Source organism: Perognathus longimembris, chromosome 2, assembly GCF_023159225.1.
Source record: "Perognathus longimembris pacificus isolate PPM17 chromosome 2, ASM2315922v1, whole genome shotgun sequence".
Taxonomy (NCBI): domain Eukaryota; kingdom Metazoa; phylum Chordata; class Mammalia; order Rodentia; family Heteromyidae; genus Perognathus; species Perognathus longimembris.
Window position 1 is genome coordinate 145,459,377 of NC_063162.1, and position 21,897 is coordinate 145,481,273.

The 21,897-nt window shown below is 43.3% G+C and overlaps 1 protein-coding gene and 1 gene segment (V, D, J or C); both read left to right on the forward strand.

Moving 5' to 3' along the window:
* The window catches only part of LOC125347236, a 248,507-nt gene that overhangs the window by 214,398 nt on the left and 12,212 nt on the right, over positions 1-21,897 (forward strand). Inside the window, 1 exon segment of the C gene segment in view lies at positions 17,912-17,959. Within this exon segment, the coding sequence occupies positions 17,912-17,959 (48 nt within the window).
* Positions 10,582-13,964, forward strand: LOC125347250 (anionic trypsin-2-like). The gene is made up of 5 exons (XM_048340371.1): positions 10,582-10,621; positions 11,655-11,817; positions 12,798-13,051; positions 13,393-13,529; positions 13,815-13,964. Exons 1-5 carry the CDS (start codon positions 10,582-10,584, stop codon positions 13,962-13,964), a joined length of 744 nt encoding a protein of 247 aa, XP_048196328.1.

Sequence of the window (21,897 nt, forward strand, 5' to 3'; positions counted from 1 at the left end):
TTTTGCATCTCTTTTGGTTTCATATACCCAGACACTAGGTATTTCTCTTCAGGTTTGGCCTGCATGCCTTTGGTCTTCAGAATCCCCTTTGGTCCATAATATGATTGGGGAATTCCAGGCTGGTTTTATCCCCCGGCCCCCCCCAAAATAGTCCTTTTTTCTCTTTTCTCAATTATTTTATCCAAGATTACATCTACATACATATACATACGCATCCATTACAGTACAGTTTTCCATCCTGTAATAAAACACTGCATTTTCTTTTTTTTTTTTTAACATTTTTACATCTTTAAAAATTATTGTAAAGGTGATTTACAGAGGGGTTACAGTCGCATAATAAGGTAATGAGTACATTTCTTTTCAAACACTGTTACCCCCTCCCTCGTTTTCTCCTTATTTCCCTCCTCCTCCTGACTCCTCCCCCCCCCCACCCCGCCACACCCCGAAGTTGTAAAGTTAATTTCCGGTGTAGTATCTAGTGAGTATCACTGCTGCATTGATTTGTGTCCCCATTTCTGTGATTCCCCTTCCCGTCCTCAAATCAGATAAACTTACATATAAGACAATGTGTACTGAAATAAAAAAACAGTGACCACAGGAATAAACCAGAGGGGGGGGACAAAAACAACAAAAGAAAAAAAACTGCAAATGGTACACTAAAGAAAACACAGGAAGGAAGGAAGGAAGGAAGGAAGGAAGGAAGGAAGGAAGGAAGGAAGGAAGGAAGGAAGGAAGGAAGGAAGGAAGGAAGGAAGGAAGCAAGGAAGGAAGGAAGGAAGGAAGAAGGAAGGACAGAAAGACAAAAACCTCTGTTTCCATATCGTGGAATTCATTTCTATTAGCATCATTGTATATGGTCATACATACATAGCTATTGAGCTATTGTGATCCTCTGTTAAGAATACAATAGACATGTTATAGTTATTACAAATGAGCAAAACCATGGAGCCTATGTTTCTTTGGGTCTGGCTTACTTCACTTAATATGATTTTTTTTCCAAGTTTTTCCATTTCATTACAAATGGTGCGATGTCATTCTTTCTGATGATAAGATTCCGTTGTGTATATGTACCACATTTTCTTGACCTATTCATCTACTGAGGGGCATCTGGGTTGATTCCATATCTTAGCTGTGGTAAATAATGCTGCAAGACGTTACATTTTCAAACCTCTCATCCTTAGATTCTCTGTATCTGGATAGTGAATGGAGAGTTTTGTGTGATCCAGCAAAACCTGAAGTGTGACATAAACTCTAGAAGGCGAGATTGGTCATGGCTGAACAGAAATTTGGACTAAACAAACCTACTGCTTCCCCTAGCCCTTCTCTCTGTGATAATAAATAATGAGAAGCATGCAAACTTCATGCCCCAGGAAGATTCATTTGCATATTATCTTTATTCTTTCTCTACAAACACCAAACAGAGATGGATAGAACAGAATCCAGAAAAGTGAGGCTTTAAAATTATTCATGAAAAATTGAGTCCCAGAGTACAATGGCCCAATAGAAGTTTCTTCCATGTGAGTAGAAAGCAGTAAAATATTCCAATTCACAATAAGCTGAAGTGAATAAAATTCCTAGAATAGAATTAACAAAGAAGGTGAAAGATCTCTGCACACACACAAAAAAAATGGTCAGGGAGCTTCCAGGAAGATGGTGGAGGAGCTGCAGAGCCCTAGCTGAGCTCCCTCCGACATCGCAGCTTTCTCACCCCATAGAAACTTTTACTCCTAGAAAGACAGCCAGAGTAAGTTCAAACAGTACAGGGATTCTGGCCAGGAAGGACAAATCGACTTTGCTCGTCTGAAAACACAGATTTGAGCTCCGGGCGGCATCCCACCACCACGCCAGTGCCGGCCCCATACAGCAACCTGCACTCCATGCAGCTAAAGCACACAGTGTAGACCAGGGAAAAATCCTCCAGACAGCGGCTGAGCACGGACGACCTGAAATCGCAGAGAAAGCGTGAGTACCTCACGAAAGATATTCTCACTCGCGCCCACAGAGCAGCTTCTGGAAGGCAGCCCTTCCCCCACCACCAGAGCAAAGCGCCATCTTTGCCACTGGCATAGGGTCAGACCAGATTGGAACTAAAGCGGGCCTGGGGAAAGCGAGGTCAAAGAAGCCATCTTTGAAAAGGGCAAGAGGGACAGACCAGTGAGAGCCAGCTCTGCCCAGGAGAATGCCCCCTGCCCAGGTGGGAGGCATATCCTGGGCCTCGGCTTAGCCAGAGGTGCCCCGCCCTGCTCACCAGAATTTCTAAATTTTAAAGCAATAGCGGCGAGCAGCTCCCGGTGGCACGGAAACACCAGACGGGGAACAAACAGTTCAGGAGACAGTTAAACGGTCCCGTCACAGAGGAAGCCCAATTCCCAGCCAGAAACAGAGCTGCATTCCATAGCCACCTCCGCCAAGGAGGCCACCCAACCCAGGAGGGAGGAGCCTCCCCCAGGCAAGCAACTCTCAGCCAGGTAAAACAGGCCAGAGGCGCCCCGCCCTGCTGAGTCCACAGCCTATTCAAAGCCAGGCATTAAAGGCAGCGGCCCTGCAGCAGACAGAGGAGCCACAGTTCCCGAGATTGCTCAAGTCCGCATCTACAGAGAATGCCCAAGGCCTACCTGCAAGCTGTGCGAACCACAAAGACCCAGGATTGCAAACAGGGGAGAAGGGTCAGAACAGATCCACCCCCTGCAAACTGAAATCAAGTCAAACCCAGCCAATCAGGAAAATAGACTGCAGACCATGGCAAGGAAACCAGAGACTGGGGAAAGACCACCCAAACAAGGAGGACTCCATTTTTTTTTCTTTTCAAACATTTTTTAAACTTTAAAAAAAAAAATTTTTTATACTTCTGAAACGTCGTTGGTTTTTTTTTGTGTTTTCCATTTTTACCTGTTTGTTTTATCAAGTGCTTTTCTTTTTTGTTTGTTTGGGTTGTTCCTTTTCTGCTTTTTTTCCTTTTCATTTATTTTCCTTTTTTAAATAATTTTTCTCCGTTTTGTGCATCTGTCTTCCACTATTTTTACTTATTTCTCTCTTTGCATTCTCTTTCTTTAAAAATTACTTTCCTATGAATAAGACCTCCACTCTTTTCTGCTAACTCTCCATTGTCTATCATTTTAACCTTGTTCTTTCTACTGATTCTACTCTTCTCCACATTTCCACATCACTGAAACTAAACCAAAATCACCACCACCACCCCCCAATACATTTTACTCTATTCTCTTTACTACCTCCAACTTACCCTCTGACTTACTGCCTGGACCTCCAGTTTCCATTGACTCCTGGTTATTGGATAGAGGGTATCCCAGCTTAATCCGAGTGAATCAAAGGGGTTCATAGAGAAAGCCAGTCCTAAAAGAACTTAATATAAAAACAAGAATTGCTTATAGGTTGTAACAGTAAATAAGTAACTACTGAATACAGGGCCCAGGATCAGTTGTTATATTGAAATTGTATTCTTTAGGAATACCAAATCTAATTTTATAGACAGGTATCCAAGGTATCTCTACAGAATTGTGAACTTGTAAGATTTACACAACAGTGCTTGGTAAGGGCTGCTTTGGCTCTTAAACAGTGCTCACAGGAGCTGGTAGACTGGCATTCCCAATCCACATGGGCAGAAGGAACACAAGAAAGATAGAAAACAATGAAGTCTTATCCCCCACTCAAAACAAGCAGGAAGCAGAGCAGTCAATCAAAGACATAGAAGAGAACCCCCAAAATGCTCTAAAAAGTCTACTGATAAACATGATAAATGAAAAGTTTGAATCTCTTCAGTTAATTATTCTAGAGCGTGAGGAGGCAAAGCAAAAATTAATGGAGAATTTCATGGCATCCACAAATAGAAATAGAAAGATAAATGAACTTCAAGAGTCAAATGAAAAGATAGCTAACCAGCTTAAAGATTTGAGAGACAACACTCAAAACCAAAGTAATGAAGTTAATGAAGTAAAAAAGTCCATACAAGAGCTAAGAAATGACATTGAAATCATCAGGAAAGACCAGTCAGAAGGAAAAGAGATTCGAAATCAAGTAGCTAGCCTACAGACCCAACTAACTGAAGCAGAGGATCAAATTTCAGGAGCTGAAGATTCCTTAGATTCTATGGAGAAAGATCAAAAATCAATACAAATCCAGTCCAATCAACAAAACAGATAGCTACAGGAGATTCAAGACACGATCAGGAAGCCCAATTTAAGGATAATAGGTATTGAGGAAAACTTGGAGAAAGAGGTTAATGGGATAGGCAACCTATTTAACAGAATATTAGCTGAGAACTTCCCAAATATCCAGAAGGAGAGGCATATACAGATACAAGAAGCATTTAGAACCCCTAACCGACCAGAGCAGAATAGGACATCACACCGACACGTTGTGATCAAAACAGGATCAGTAGAGTACAAGGAAAGAATCCTTAAAGCTGTTAGGGAGAAGAATACAATCACATATAAAGGAAAAGCAATCAGAATTACCCCAGACTTCTCAGCAGAGACCATGAAAGCAAGGAGAGCCTGGAATGAAGTATACCAAACCGTAAATAAAAATAAGTACCAACCAAGAATTCTGTACCCAGCCAAACTCTTATTCATAGCCGAAGGTCAAATAAAAGTCTTCCATAGTAAGGAAAAACTGAAACAATATATCTCCACCAAACCAGCTTTGCAAAAAATCCTTAAAGATGTACTATACAGGGAAAATAATCAAGATCCCAATAAAGACAGAAAAATGAACCCTAAATAGTAAACATCAGATCAAGAAATGGGAAGACACAGCTTTTAACAAGATAGTGACAGTGAAAAGAACAAACGATCATCTCTCAATCCTAACTCTCAACATTAATGGACTTAATTCTCCAATCAAACGACATAGGCTCATAAGTTGGATCAAAAATCAAGATCCATCTTTCTGCTGCCTCCAAGAGACACATCTATCCAGCAAAAGTAAACATCTAAAAGTGAAAGGCTGGAATCAAATCTATCAAGCAAATGCCCCCATAAGCAGGCTGGAGTTGCAATCCTAGTATCAGACAAAATTGACTTCAAATTAAAAAAGGTAAGAACAGACAAAGACATTACTACATACTAATAAAGGGATCTCTCCTACAGGAAGACATAACCATTCTAAATATCAACACACCAAATGCAGGAGCACCCAACTTCATCAAACAAACACTACTGGCTCTAAAAACACTCATAGGACCAAACACATTGATAGTTGGGGACTTTAACACTCCACTATCACCTGTGGACAGATCAACATGCCAAAAACTGAACAAAGAAACCACAGAACTAAAGAATTGCATAGACCAACTAGACTTAACCAACAGCTACAGAATATTCCTCCCAGCAACAACAGAATACACATTCTTCTCCGCAGCACATGGAACATTCTCCAAAATAGATCACATCTTAGGGCACAAAGAAAATCTGTACAAATTCAGAAGTATCAAAACCATTCCCTGCTTTCTCTCAGACCACAATGGAATAAAATTAGAGCTCAACTCAAACAGCCACCACAGAAAATGCTACAATTCATGGAGACTAAAGAACACAATGCTGAACCATCAGTGGGTCATTGAAGAAATTAAAACAGAAATTCAAATGTTTATGGAATTCAACCAAGTTGAGGGCACAAAGTACCAGCTCCTTTGGGACACAGCAAAGGCAGTACTCAGAGGAAAATTTATATCTCTGAGTGCATACGTCAACAAACTGGAGAAACAGCAACTCAATAATTTAAGGAAGCACCTTAATTTCCTTGAGAGAGAACAACAACCCAAACCCCAAGTCAATAGACAGGAGCAAATAATTAAAATCAAAACAGAATTAAATCAATTAGAGACAAAAAAACCATCGAAAGAATCAACAACACAAACAGTTGGTTCTTTGAAGATAGACAGACCCCTGGCAAACCTGACCAAAAAACGAAGGCAGCACACTCAAATAAACAAGATAAGAGAAGAAACAGGTAACATCACTACAGAAATAACCGAAATTCAGAAAATAATTAGGGACTATTTTGCAAACCTTTATGCTAACAAATTCGAGAACTTGGAAGAAATGGATGATTTACTAGAAAATATTCATATCCCCAAACTTAACCATGAAGATTTAAACCTTCTAGACAGACCCATATCCAGTATTGAAATAGAAATGGCAATAAATGATCTCCCATCCAAGAAAAGCCCAGGTCTAGATGGATTCACTGCAGAATTCTACAAGGCCTTCAAAACAGAACTCACACCAATATTTGTCAAACTCTTCAATGAAATTGAAAGAGAACGTTCACTACCAGACTCATTCTATGAAGCCAGTATAACCCTCATCCCAAAACCAGGCAGGGACTCATCACGGAAAGAGGACCATAGACCGATTTCCCTGATGAACACAGACGCAAAAATTCTCAACAAAATTCTGGCCAATCGACATCAACAGGTCATCAAAAAAAATCATACACCACGATCAAAGTGGATTCATCCCAAGGATGCAAAATTGGTTTAATATACGCAACTCAATTAATGTAATCCACCACATCAACCGAAGCAAGGTAAAGAACCACATGGTTTTATCTCTGGATGCAGAAAAAGCGTTCGATAAAATCCAGCACCCATTTATGCTAAAAGCCCTGGAAAACCTGGGATTCCAGGGAACATTCCTGAATATAATCAAGGCAGTTTATGACAAACCAACAGCAAGCATAACTCTAAATGGTGAAAAACTAAAGCCATTCCCTTTAAAATCAGGAACAAGGCAGAGATGTCCACTCTCTCCCCTGCTCTTCAACATAGTACTAGAATTCCTAGCCAGAGTATTTAGGCAAGAAGAAAATATAAAGGGGATCCAAATAGGAAAAGACGAAGTTAAACTTTCTCTCTTCGCAGATGACATGATCCTATACCTAAAGAATCCCATAGACTCTACCCCTAGAGCAACTAGATCAGCAACTAGAGCTGATCCAAAACTTTGGCAAAGTTGCAGGATATAAAATAAACCCTCAAAAATCAACGGCCTTTCTCTATGCTAACGACCCAAAGACCGAGGCAGAAATCTGGAAAGCAACTTCTTTTGCAATAGCCCCCCCAAAATGTAAAATACCTAGGAATAACCTTAACCAAAGAAGTGAAAGACCACTTTGAGGAGAACTTTAAAAGCTTGAAAAATGAAATTAAGTCAGAACTAAGGAAATGGAAAAACCTCCCATGCTCCTGGATTAGGAGGATTAATATAATCAAAATGGCAATATTGCCAAAGGCTATCCACAAATTTAATGCAATAACCATTAATATCCCAACACCATTTTTTAATTAAATAGAGGAAGCAATCCAGAAATTCATATGGAATAATAAAAGACCTAGGATAGCAAAAACAATCCTAAGAAGAAAGAACAGTGCTGGAGGAATTACAATACCCAACTTCAAGCTGTATTATAAAGCTATAGTAATAAAAACAGCTTGGTATTGGCACCGGAACAGGCCTGAAGACTAATGGAACAGAATTGAAGACCCAGAAATGAACCCACAGAACTATGCCTACTTAATCTTTGATAAAGGGGCTAAAACAATAGTTTGGAAGAAAGATAGCCTCTTTAACAAATTGTGCGGGCAAAACTGGCTCAACACATGCAACAAACTAAAACTAGATCCTTATATATCACCCTGCACCAAAATCAATTCCAAATGGATTAAAGACCTCGAAATTAAAACAGACACCCTGAAAACACTAAAGGAAGGAGTAGGAGAAACACTTGGGATCCTTAGCGCAGGACGGAACTTCCTTAACAATGACCCAGAAAGGCTACAAATCAAAGAAAGGTTGGACAAATGGGACTGCATCAAACTGCAGAGCTTCTGCAGGGCAAAAGACATAGCTCACAAGATAAACAGAAAGCCCTAATATTGGGAAAAGATCTTTACCGGCCATTCAATGGACAAAGGCCTCATATCTAAAATATATGCAGAACTAAAAAAATTACCTTCTTCCAAAACAAAACCGCAAAGAACCAATAGCTCCCTCATCAAGTGGGCTAAAGACTTACAAAGAGACTTCTCTGATGAGGAAATGAGAATGGCCAAGAGACATATGAAAAAGTGCTCTACATCACTGGCCATAAAAGAAATGCAAATCAAAACAACTTTGAGATTCCATCTCACCCCAGTAAGAATGTCATATATCAAGAAAACTAACAACAACAATTGATGGAGGGGATGTGGCCAAAAGGGAACCCTACTTCATTGTTGGCAGGAATGTAAACTGGTTCAGCCACTCTGGCAAGCAGTATGGAGATTCATCAGAAGGCTAAATATAGAACTCCCCTATGACCCAGCAGCACCACTTTTGGGTATTTATCCAAAAGACCACAAACAAAATCACAGTAAAGCCACCAGCACAACAATGTTTACCGCAGCACAATTTGTCATAGCTAGAATCTGGAACCAACCCAGATGCCCCTCAGTAGACGAATGGATCAGGAAAATGTGGTACATATACACAATGGAATTTTATGCCTCTATCAGAAAGAATGACATTGCCCCATTTGTAAGGAAATGGAAGGACTTGGAAAAAATTATACTAAGTGAAGTGAGCCAGACCCAAAGAAACATGGACTCTATGGTCTTCCTCATAGGGAATAATTAGCACAGGTTTAGGCATCACAGCAGAGGATCACAAGAGCCTAATAGCTATGCCCTTATGAATGCATAAGATGATGCTAAGTGAAATGAACTCCATGTTATGGAAACGATTGTTATATCACAGTTGTAACTACTTTCAACGTCCCATCTATATCTGTAGCTTCTATTATTGATGATGTTCTTGTATCACCTTTCTGTGGTTTTACCTACACTATCTCTGTAATCTTATCTGAGTATACTGGAAACCGTGTATACTGGTATTAGAAGTAGGAAATTGAAAGGGAATACCAAAATTGAGAGACACAGAGTAAAAAGAGAAACAACTACAAAAGCCATACTTGCAAAACTGTTTGGTGTAAGTGAACTGAACACCTCAGGGGGGGGAAGGGAAAGGGGGAGGAGGGAGGGGGGTATGAGGGACAAGGTAACAAACAATACAAGAAATGTATCCAATGCCTAACGTATGAAACTGTAACCTCTCTGTACATCAGTTTGATAATAAAAATTTGGGGGGAAAAAATGGTCAAACATTAAATGTAGAAATGTTCAAAGATAGGGCAATACATAAAGTTATCCTTACCTTTTTTCTAGGATCAGTAGAATTAAGATTGTGAAAATGGCTAAATTATCAAAAGTAAGCTAAAAAGTTAATAAACAACAAAATTTCAATGAATTTCTAGCTTAAAATTCATATGGAGGCAAAAAAAAATACCGAAATTATCAAAGTAATTCCAAACAGTACAACATGATCCCAAATCATACATAAGAGCTACAGTGAACACCAGATGATGGAACTGGTATAAAAACTGGCTCATACACAAATGAAATAGAACAAAAGAGTCTGCCTAAACCTATGCAAGGGGAAGAATGAAAGAGGAAAGGGGAAGAATGCGGTCAAGAATCCATTGTGCAGATCACAAAATTAAGAAAAGTACGGGAAGGAGGGGTGGGAATGTTGAAGGACACTGATCAAGATGCATCATATTCATGAAGTGCTTTGTTAAATGACACCTCATTTATACAACTACTTAAGGACAATAAAAAATTTAGAAAAAAGTTGTACTCTAGAAAGACGAAAAACAGAACCACAGAAAGCAAACTTTAAAAATTAATCATTAGGCAAAAATTTTCAATCCAAGTGGGGAAGAGTTTTTAGGACTGTCCAGATTGTAGTTTGTGGGGAAACTATAACCATCCTTTACCATTAGTCAAGGTGAGATGCAAACATCCTGCCTTGAGGAGGAAGAGGTATGGGGGGGGGGCTGTTTTTTTACCCCCTAGCTATCAGTTCCTGTTTTGTTTTTACCTGTCCACCTAAAAAGTAATGGATATTCAAGAACCTTTGTGGAAAGGAGAACTGGTAAGAGCCAGACTCCTAAGGAACTTGGTACCTTCCTTATCATCATCTACTGTTCTTATCATTTAGGTCCCCAACAGTCTGACTTACCTAATATATAGACTGAAGAAAGAGTTTTTATGACCATAGACAATAGATTTCACAGTAATATGTCTTTCTATTTTTTGTGGCTGCATGACTTTTTAGTTACAAAACTAACAGAACTTTCTGCAAATGACTCAGACAAAACCGCAGGATGTCAGAGTGTTTGGGAGACCCCCACCAGTTCTCCCTGTTTCTCTATCTCACTCCCTTCCTTAACACACCCCAACTCTATAGGTAACATCTTACACTACCCTGCTCTTCCTGCTCTGGCCATTTCCCAAGAAGCAACTGTCCTCCCTCTGTCCTCGGGAGGTAAGTTTCCTTAACACCTCCAGGTCACCTATCCACAGTTACCAGAAATATCACAGCTGATGCAACACTCTGGGGTGGGTAAAGCTGCAGGTGTGGCCTATGGGGAGGAGCAGTGACCGATCTCCGTGCCCTCCTCCCACTGCTGGAGGTAGAAAGGCCCAAGCCCCACACCGTGGTTCATCCAGCCACCCCTCACACCATGAGTTCACTCCTGCTCCTGGTCCTTGTGGGAGCTGCTGGTGAGTTCCCTGCTTTGCCATTTGATCCAGGAAGACCTGGGTTTTCCCCTCACTGCCTCCTCTCATCTTCTGCCAGCATACTTCCAGTCCATTTCCCTTCTCAGGCACTCTTCCTTCCCACCTTCCTGAGCTCGCTGCTAGTCTCTGCTCAGTCCTGTTTCCCTTGAGCCCACTCTCAGCACTGTTCATCCTTCAGCTAACTTTGGCCTGTCTTCCTAGTGGCTTGAGAAGCGAAGGCAGGGAGAAACTGTCCATGAGAGAAGAATGCACCAGCCAACCTGTATGTGGCTGCAACCAGCTCTGGGGTGGCTCTAGGCTAGCTATTTTTAACCTCAAATTAATACGAGAGGTAGAAAATGTAAATCTGGTGGATACACAGCCTTGGAATTAAGAAATCACGTATAGAGGATCCAATCTGTGTTTTGGGTTATCTGTGGTTTGGTTATACAGTATTGAGTTATCTGTATTTGGATTATTAAGATTCCTATACATACAGCCAAAATTTGAAATCATTTGTTTCATTGGCTAATAGCATGTGCCTCCCTTTACTCTTCCTAAGGTGTCTGGGAACAGTTCTCTTATTAGGACCTCACTGCAAAGATCTACGGTATGGGAGGAGCTAAGTACAGGCAGGCCTGTGAGGCCAAGACATTTCTCTAACTGTGCCCAAACATCCCAAACAACAAGGGGTTTAGAGGAGTAGAATATAGACAAAAGCACTGAGGGCATAAGACCACCAAATTCTGAATGCATCCCACACTGTCTGCATTCTGAATGCTTTCCTTGTGCCCTCCTCCTGTAGCCCCCAGGAGAAAATATAGGCCCTTTTGAGGTTTCTACCTATACGCCCAGTAGACCCAGGCATGCTGAGCAACCATATTCTGTGACCCCACTGAGCACTCCTTGCTACCAGCTTGCTTATAGTCACTATGATCCTTAGGAACTCTAATCAATAGGAAAAAGATAACAGGTTGAGGGCTCCCCTCTCCGATCTCCTGCTGAACTGGCTTCTCCTCTCCTATCTCCACTCAAGCTGCTGTCCCTCTTGATAAGCATGACAAGATCGTGGGTGGCTATGCCTGTCCGAGGAATTCCCTCCCCTACCAGGTGTCCCTGAACAATGGCCGAGCCCACTTCTGTGGTGGATCCCTCATCAGTGACCAGTGGGTGGTGTCTGCAGCCCACTGCTACAGGCCGTAAGTGCTGGGCCCTGGGCTACAGAGTCTACAGTGTGGCATTTGAGAGATATGGGTGAGTCGAGGTCAGAGAAGAGCTGTAAGAGAATGGGGGAAAGCTTGGAAAACAGAAGCAGCACCAGCTTTCTTATGTGAGCTGAGGCCAAAGAGGGCCACAATCCCATCAACTTATGACCTTCTCCCAAATGGTCCCCTGAGCCTACAAGGGCTATAGCAGGGAGGGGTTATTTTGTTATTTTAAAAAAATCAGTGAGAAAGGTTACCAGGGACCATCAATGAATATAAATACCTGTGTCTCGTAGTAGTGCAAAAATTTAGTTACCACGTAGAGGGCAACACATTGGGTCATTTTACAGCTTTCCCTTTCTGATGTCTCTACTGGATATAGAGCTGAGAAGCATCATTGTTCTCAGCCCTGAGTGACATCAGAAGGATTTATAGTCAGAGGGGATGAGGCCACGTGAGTTTCTGGGCCCCATGGCTGTGGTTCACTGCATCTGTGCTGGGAGCTGAGAAGGTGAATCTCTGATGAGAATCCAGGTGAGGCTGCTGCTGCAGACACTCCACATGCTGTTAGAACCACTGGATTCGATCCCACAAAAAAAATGACAGCTTACCAGAGGAGAAGAGGAGAGCAAAGGTCCCTACCTGTCCTCAGCAAAGCCATGCAGGATGGGAAGAACATGAAGTAGCCTTCTTTATTTCCTCAATCCTGGACAAAGTCCCTGAAAAACAGGTCTGTTGAATAGAAAATTGAGGAGTAGTCATCATTGGCAGTCCTTCCCATCATCCCTCCTGATTTTTCCAACTCTGAGGCAGAAATCGCCTGTCACTCATACCAGCACTTGCCTGCCACCTGGGTATGCTGTTCTTGTGCGACCTCTCCCATCCCTCCAGGGCCAGCCAGAGCCAGGAGCCTGACTACCTGGGATCCTTAAACAATGAAAAGCCCGCTTCCAATACACCTCCTCTTCCCACAGCTTCATCCAAGTGAGACTGGGAGAGCATAACATCAAAGTTATTGAGGGAAATGAGCAGTTTATTGATGCGGCCAAGGTCATCCCCCACCCTGGCTTCAACCGAAAGACTGCAGACAATGACATCATGCTGATCAAGCTCTCCTCACCTGCGTCCCTCAATTCCCAGGTGGCCACTGTGACCCTGCCCACCTCCTGTGCACCTGCTGGTACAGAGTGCATCATCTCTGGCTGGGGCAACATCCTGAGATTGGGAGGTAAGTGGAACCATTCACCCTTTCTCCCGTTGCTTTCCAGAACAAAGAAGAAAACTGAGTTTGATTCCATTCGCGTCCAGCCTTCAAAGGGATTTCAAATGGCTGCCACATAATGATCTGTAGTGGGTAGCAATGTCCCAAAGAGTTTATCCCTATTCTTCATCAGAGAAGGTGGAATCCGACATTATCTCTCTGGGAACTGAAAGCTGTTGTTTCTTACTTGGTTTACACTTTGAGAGTCCTCTACTGTGCTTCTTCCTGGTGTTCGGCAATGGATGATACTTCCCACACTCGTTTGATTCATAGTTCTAATTTGTTTGATCGTTTCTTGCTCCCCAAAGTCTACAAGCCGCTCCTGCTGCAGTGCCTGCATGCTCCCCTGCTGAGTGAGGCAGTCTGTGAAGCTGCGTACCCTGGGAAGATCACTGGCAACATGGTCTGCGCGGGCTTCCTGGAGGGAGGCAAGGACTCCTGCCAGGTGATCTGACCCCTTCCCATACCAAGACCCCTGTCCGTACCCAGACCCCACTCAGAAGTTGCATTTATAGGATTTCATTTGGTCAGGACTAGTTTTTAAGTTCTGTACAGTGGCTCCACTGAGACATGAAGAAGGCTCTGATCTCCTTGGTCAAGAGCGGAGGAGAAGTCACCATGAGAAAGACATAGGGCTGCCTCAGTGATTAGAGTAGTGCCTTAAGTTCCCAGTGAGTATAGCTTTGTTCTCCCTCATCTCGCCCTTCAATAACTGGCATCTTCGCCCTAGGGTGACTCTGGTGGCCCTGTGGTCTGCCATGGAGAGCTCCAGGGAATTATCTCCTGGGGCAATGGCTGTGCCCTGAAAAACAGTCCTGGAGTTTACACTAAAGTGTGCAAATACTTGGACTGGATTCAAGATACCATCACTGCCAACTGAAGGCCTGTGGTCCCAATAAAGTGAGCTTGTCCGCACTGCTTGTGTCTGTGCTGACTCCATCCAGGACCTTTGCGATTGGGAATGTGATCTGATCTGAGGTCCCATAGAGCTCACAGAGGAGAGATGAGCGTGGGACCTTACGTTTCATGGAATGATATGATGAGACTCAATACAAACAATAAGAGGGGGGCCATCTTCTTCAGACAAATACCTTTCAGAAAGTCCATGTTGAAAGCATCCTCAACCTTGTTATTTTGATTGGTGCTAAAGCTGCTAATATTTGGCACAATTGGCAAGAGTACAGTATCTTTAGATTATGGTAAGAACCCATTTGTACACCAGGCACTTTTATCTAGGGGAACCTCACGCTGGGTAACAGTTGTTCATGTATGTAGTCACCAATTGCTGGTGCACCAAAGGTCACCAAACAAAAACTTTCTATACAGCAACCATTAGTAGGCTGAGAAATCAGGAAGGCAATGCTATTCACAGAAGCCTCAAGGAAATAAAAAATACTTAGGTATAAACTTAACCAAGGAGGTGAAAGACCTCTATGATAAAAACTACAAAACCTTGAAGACCAACATTGAGGAAGATAGCAGAAGTTGGGAAGGCCTCCCGTGTTCATGGACTGGCAAAATGAATATCATGAAACGACCATATTGCCTCCATGTAATCCACAGATTCAAAGCAGTACACATCAAAGATCTCAATGTCAAGAAGTCACATGGATATATAAAAGATCCCTGGTCACAAAAATAATTCTTAGTAAAAAGAATAGAGTTTAGAAGTATCACAATACTGGGCTTCAAATATACCACCAAGTAACAAAAAGTATGGTGCTGGCCCTAAAGCAGAACAAAGATTAAAGAAGAAGTATGAAAGACCCAGAAATAACGCCATACAGATACAACTATCTAGTTTTTCACAAAGGAGCCAATACACACACACACACACACACACACACACACACACACACACACACACACGGGAGAAAAGAAAGCTGCTTCAATAAATGGTGCTAAACAATATGGTTATCTACCTGCAAAGGACTGAACACAGACCTCTATCTTAACCCTGTTCAAAAATCGACTATAAGCACATCAAAGGTTTAAATGTAAGATCTGAAGCTAGTACAGTACAACTAATGTACTCTAATAAAAATATATATGGGGGAAGGGGGCAGTTCTGGTGGACTCAAAGTTCCACATTTGCTAGACTGGCTCGATAACACTGAGCCATATCTCCAATCCCGCTTTTCCAGTGGTTGTTTTTAGGCTAAGCCTCCATTCCTGATTGATCATGCACCTGAGCCTCAATCCATCTACATTTTGACTGCTTGTCATTCTTGTTAGGATTACAAGTAGGTCCCGTTTCCCCACCCACTCAACCCCCATCCAGCTTCCCTTTGTGGAGATAGGTTCTCAAGGACTTTTACTGCCTGTGCTTGTCTTAACCCACAGTCCTCCTATCTCAGCCTCCTATATAGCTTTGGATGACAGATGCATTTCACTGTGCCCAAATATCCATTGAAAAGGAGACTTGTGAACTTTTCTGCCTGAATTGGCCTCAGATTACGATCCTCACATTCTCAACCTCCCAAGTTGCTAAAATTACAGATACCCGTGGCTGCTAATTTTTAAAAATCTCAACTAAAAAATAAAAAAAGAAGAACTGTACATACTTAAAATATGTATCTCCCCTACTCTTCTTCACTTAGACCTTGCTCCTCTCCTCCTATCCCCCACCAGAGCCCAGAACATTCTTCTTGCCCCCTCAAGTGGCCAAGCCCAGATTGCAATTACATAGATCAAGGAAAAATAAGGAAAAGCTGCCCCCTGCTGCTTAGGCTAATGAATAATCTCAGCCTTTTCTCTCCTACTAGTCAAAGCCCTTGGTACAGAAAACAAAGCAAAAAAAAAAAAAAAAATGCTACCTGTGCAGTCAGGCACAATGCCTAGAGGAGCAGAGCTGAGGAAAACTTCACCATCAGATTCAACAACCCCACCGCAGGATTATTTGTAAGGCCAGTTGAGATGCAAATCCATGTTACATGAGTAAAAGGGAACTTTTGCTTAGAGGATGAATTATTGATAAGCAAATGTGTGACAATAAAAAACTGTATGCTTCAATGAAGTAATGAAGTGTCCCTATCACTTTCCAAATAATGAAAGCAATTCACCTTTTATTCAGGCTTATGAAAGAGTACTGGGAGCTCTGCCACTATTAATTAATTAATTAGATAACCAACTAGAAGTTCATCATAGATTGTCATTAACTTTTGGATGTCTTTTCAACTTCTCTGTGCAACTGTGTCAACACTGGGTAGTCAGGTTTGCCTTTTCCTTTAAAACCTTGAGTCCTAGCTTGAAAGACAATAAAGGGAACAACATCTGAGAAAAAGAGATCCAGGCTACTTATCTGTAGGTTAAATTTTGGAGTCAGCTTGTGCAGGAAAAATAAAATATCTACCAACAACTTAAACCATCTTTTCCCTTCAGAAAGAAGGGGAAGCCTGTGACCTGACCCAGTGTCCATGCAATGGATCAAATGCTTTCCAGACTGTGTGTCTCTATATCCAGCATCCCTAGGTATTATCTCCAACTCCTTCTCCATCTCCCTTAGCTAACTGAGACCAACAATGAGAAGTCAAGATGGCTGACAAGACATGAGGACCCTTCTGGTTCCACACCCATTCTTGAAAAATGGGACTCTTCCAGCTATCTGTCTGCCTGTGTCTAGAACAGCCTTCAGCTCTCTTTGGTTCCATATAATTTCCAGATAACTCTGGACCCCAGACAACCATCATAGAAGGCTCAGGGTTGGCCAAAGGAATAGTGTCTGGGTACTGAGGTACCTTGTTCTCTGATGAAAGGTGTGACCCCTTAGTGACGCATAGACTATAGGAGGAAGGAGCAAATAGACAGGAGGCTGTTCTTTCTTGACAGAGTGCCTCTCTACTAGGATGACAGCTTGGAGAAAGAAAGGGGGGGATGGGAAGACAGCACCGCCTTCAGCAGACAGCCTTGCAAAAACACACAGATCAAAAAGTGAAGAACATTCTAAAGACATGTAGGGAGGAGAGGAGGAGGGTCTTCTTGCCTACTCCAGCCCCCCCTCCACCCCTCACAAAAGGGAAGAGGTGATATTACCTGCCCGTCCTCCATTCCCCTCAAAAGAACAAGAGCAGCGCCTCTCAAAGGGGAGCTGGTAGTTTCTTCCAGCCTCCCAGGGGTGGACCCGTGGGAGGGGCTGTTTTTGTACAAAGCTGTAACATTGTGGGGACAGGGGGCCACGGTGATTCAATTCCATAGGAAGCCTTTACAAAAACCTTTCTGCCTTTCCCAACATCCACAGACCCTCCACTTTGTTCCTGGGTGACAGGTCCAGATATAGTTGGATCCTGAGTGCTTCAGTTCCATCCCTGCTATATGCCAGGCCAAGATCATGGACAAAGACAGGCCTAGATCAGAACTGGAGCTGGACAGGGAGAATCCAAGCATAAGAAGAATGCCTCAAATAATCCCATAGATGAAGGATGCTGGGAGAGTGCTCCATTCTAACCCCAGCTAACTCAGGACAAGGCCAGTAGGAAAGTGTAGCAGAGGTGATCAGATCTACTGAGGACTCAGAAAGAAGCCGAGCTATCTCAGCTTTTGATGTGTGTTCCAGTACAAGATCTGGAACCTTCCTCTCTGCTGGCTTACCTCCCTTTGCACTACCTCAGATAGGGAATATTTGCATGGAGTGCCCTTCAGAAAGAAGTTCGAGTGTCACCGGATGGACTCTGAATGCTTCATTGACCCCATGATTCAGAGGACAGAAACATTCTTCTGTACAATATGGAAAAAGCCCAAAAAGTATTGCTCCTCCCTTTGTCTTCACAACACTAGCTGGAGGCCTCCTCTCTCTTGAGCTGATTTTCTTCTTTGCCCCATGTCACTGTGCGAACACTGAAGTTTTCTTTGGAAAAGGCACCAGACTCACAGTTCTAGGTAAGATTCTTCAAAGTAAATGTCCAGGTCCCTCCTAGGGTAAAAGTGTCCATTTTGGAGTGGCTGCATTCTGATGTGCCAATTACGATTACACCTTCGGCTCAGGGACCAGACTCTCAGTAGTAGGTAAGGCTGGGAGTCTCTGGGTAAGGTATGCTGAGGAGTTCCTCAGCCTCAAATAAAAGAAAAATCATCTCATCTCTGGCACTGTCAGGGGAGGCTCCCTGTGTAGAGTGAATCAACCCCAAGCGGTCCCGAGTCTAGTCCAAGCTGAGCCTGCAGTGAAAGACAGGAAAGGGAGAGAAGATGGAGGGGATGGTGCTACTACTGCTACTAGTCCCTTGAGATGAGGAAAACAAGGATAACATAACGAGCTGTAATAGTCTCCGTCTTCTCTCCTGGCCAAGCTTCTCTGGCTTCCCTTACTCTTCCTTTCATAAAGAGTCTGCAATGTCTCCCTCTCCCTCCCCTGGTGTGTCCTCAGAACTTTCTGGAAAAGTGTAGGGAGTGTTGGAAGTGGGAATGTCTTGAATAAGGGAAGCTGTTCTTGAACTTCAGCCTCTCCCTAAATCCCAGCTGGGCTCAGCAGACAATGGCAGGTTTTTGAGGTGGACCTGGGAGGCCGTGTTCTGGAAACACCCTTCACTTTGGAGAGGGAAGCCAGCTCACTGTGGTAGGTAAGTCGTGGATGAGAACCAGAGGGAGGCTCCAACTTGGGTGTTTAAGTTAAAATGTATTTTTTATTAGGAAGACTGAAATTTCTATCCTGCTGTGGATAAGAAGAGAAAGGTCTCCATCCCCACTATTTCATGGACCGGCTATGCCAAGCCTAGCACCTGACCAGGAAGCACATAGGCTCAACTGAGAAGTCACGAGTCTGCCTTTTGCTCCGGCTTTGTTATAGTCACAGACATGCTACTTCTCTTGTACAGAGAAGAGATGGTCACAGGAGAGAGGCTTTGGGAGATCTCATGGGGCAAACTGGCTTCTGACCACAGCATTTCAGATGTGCAATTGCTGGCCTGTCTCTTCCCCATTCATTCCTAAGGAATGAAGGAGGAGAGCTAGCAGGTGGATGTGGAGAGGAAGGAATGGAAAGCAGCAGGAGATAGTTTTCCTTGCAGGTTTTAATGCTGTGTAAGTGGTGAAAAGCTATATTTTGGCAGTGAAACCAGGCTGTCTGTCTTGGGTATGTACATGCTTTCTTTTGGTACAATATATTGGGAAGATAGAGGAGCAAGAGGACTCTTTTGAGAGGACAGGGATGAGAGCAAAGGTTGTCACTCCGAGAGGGCACAAGGGCGGTGGAGCGGGGACCAGAGCCACCAGTTTCTGTGTGAAGCCATCTTCTGGAAGGAGAGACTCCAGCAGCTGGCTCTGGAGTTTTCCACCTTCCTGTTGTACTGTGTAACAATCAGGCACAACACTTTGGAGAGGGGACTCAACTGTCTGTCCTAGGTAAGCCACAGGACTCCAGATGGTCCTTTGGAGCCAATCTTCCTTCCCCTAATAGTGGGGGAAATTAAAGGACTGATCCCTTTCAGAGTGCTGAGTCCGCTCCTCTATTTCTCTCCCTTAAACCATTGCCCCCAAATCTGCTTTCTCCCTACATTCCTGGTTTCCTCTTTCTTTTAATGTGCATGCATCTGCCCCCCTTCTAAGCCACATCCTCCTGCCCCCTACTCCTGTAGGATTGCTAGTCACTTTTCCTGGTAGAATTCCTCAGTCAAGAGCCAGGTGAGCAGGCAGAGAGAGAGGTCTTGGGGAGCTAAGGTCCTTTGCTGCTGGGGACCTGGAGTAGGTTTTAGCCCTGCAATCTACAGCTGTGATTCTAATTCACCCCTCTACTTTGGGGCTGGTACCAGGCTCACTGTCACAGGTAAGAGGGCTCTGTTCTTGACTTCAGGGTGCCTATGTTTGCCTGGAAATGGCCTAGGGAGGGAATGGGTATAAGACTGGTGACCAGAAGAGTCAACCCCTTCCCACCCAGCCCCGTAGGCCCTTACCTACCTTCTCTGGAGCTCTTCCAGCTTGCTGTCTGCTGTCTTCATTGCAGCTCTCCACAGTAAGGTTTCAAAGCTTGCATTGTCTGGATCTTCTTTTCATTGCTCTGTGGGCCTCTCCTCACCTCTACTGTGTTAGTAAACATGTTGCTTTCCTTTTTTTTAATCACCTCTTCTCTTTTGTTGTTTTTCCTTTGCATTCTCAACCCTTTTCTGTGTTGTTGACCCTGCTTTGGTGACTAACTCTGTCTTCTGAGTTAAAAATATCCCCAACAGCTACTTCCAGCATAGACTTCTGCATCTTCTTCCTCCTCCTTTGGGTCTCTATTAGTCTCTGAAAACCTATGCTTGTGTTCCTGGGCTCACTGAAAGGGTTGGAGGCCGGGCTGGTAAGACCTAGGGTGGTTTGGGCGCTAGTCCTAAAGCTGACAGCATAAGTCCATGTCACAGTATCAGAGGAGCTGAAGCTGCAGGGTCAGGGGAACACTGTGTTTGGTGGATGCCAGGGACAGGGGTCTGAATAAACTGGTAACTGGAAGCTTACAATACGTTAGCAACAGATTGAGTACTAAAGGAAAGAAGCAGGAGGCCCTATTTTCTTAAAGCTCGAGGTCTATGTTGGATAATGGAGTACAGGGCCCCTCATGAGACCTTAATAATCATCACCTTGGGAAGAAGTAGATAGGGAGTGAGAGTGGAGTTAAGGAGGATGGGGTCTTAGCTGGGGATACAGACAAGGCTAACAGGATGGCACACGTAGATCTTACAAAGTTTGGGGACCGATGCAGATACTGTCCTGAAAGGGGGAGCAGATGCCAAGGAGATTAGTGGAAAGCCTTTGATTCAAGGGAATGGAGTTGAGGGCATTATCCACCAGGCGAGCGGGAGGGGAGGAAGGAACCATGCAATCTCTCTCAAACTCTGTATGATATGTAAAACGGGAAGGACTATATTATATAAAAAGCTTTTATAAAGGATTCAGTTTCATGTGACCACTTTTACTCCTGTTGCTTACAATTTCTGTGTCACGAATGATGATGATCTTGTTCCCAGCCCATGTCCCAATTTTTCCATTAGAACCATTTATCAACTTTGGAAAAAATGGAGACAACAGGGCCTGGCATATTTATGCAGCCAAAGCTTATCCCTCTGTTCAGAGCAGAGCCAAAAAGAGAAGACAGTACACCCAGGCAAAAGGGAGGGTACTCAAAGACTAGCTCTGGTTCCTTCTATTCTTTCGATGAGATAGTTCTTTCCAATAAGCCCAGAAATTCTTTCCTTCCCATCTGCCAAGTACCTATGAGGGTGAGGGTTTTCCCTTTGCTGAAATGGTTCTTGTGCTGTGTGATGTGTTTACACCAGCAATCAAGTTCTGACCACTTTTAGGAATGTGGAAGTTTGCCTGTGAATTAGGATTTCAGGCTTACTAAACACAAAGAGAGAGAGAGAGAGAGAGAGAGAGAGAGCAAGAAAGGAAGAAAGAAAAGAAGGAAGGGGGGAAGGAAAAGAGAGAATGAGAAAGAGAAAAATTACAGTCATTGTGGGTAAGCTCCTACAGCCCCCCAAATCTCTGTATCAGAGTCCATGTGGAACAGTAGATACATTTCCCATTGCCTCAAAGTTACATGTTAAAACAAAAAATAAATAAATAAAAAGTTCTTGGAGCCAGGTACTGGTGGCTCATACCCATAATCCTAGCTACTCCGGAGGCTGAGATCTGAGAACCACAGTTCCAAGTCAGCCTGGGCAGAAAAGTCCCCAAAAGACTCTTATCTACAATTAACCACTCAAAAACCAGAAGTAGTGCTGTGGCTCAATTGGTAGAGCACTAGCCTTGAGCAGAAGAGATTAGAAACAGTGCCCAGGCCCTGTGTTCAAGCCCCACAACTGACCAAAAGAATAATAAAGACTTGTATATGGTATTGATAAACATAG

What these genes read in the sequence shown, in the direction of transcription:
- LOC125347250 (XM_048340371.1), top strand. Translation starts at nt 10,582, where the DNA reads ATGAGTTCACTCCTGCTCCTGGTCCTTGTGGGAGCTGCTG. An exon ending in GGTCCTTGTGGGAGCTGCTG is followed by an intron (nt 10,622 to 11,654) that starts GTGAGTTCCCTG and finishes TCTCCACTCAAG; the next exon opens with CTGCTGTCCCTCTTGATAAG. An exon ending in GCAGCCCACTGCTACAGGCC is followed by an intron (nt 11,818 to 12,797) that starts GTAAGTGCTGGG and finishes CTCTTCCCACAG; the next exon opens with CTTCATCCAAGTGAGACTGG.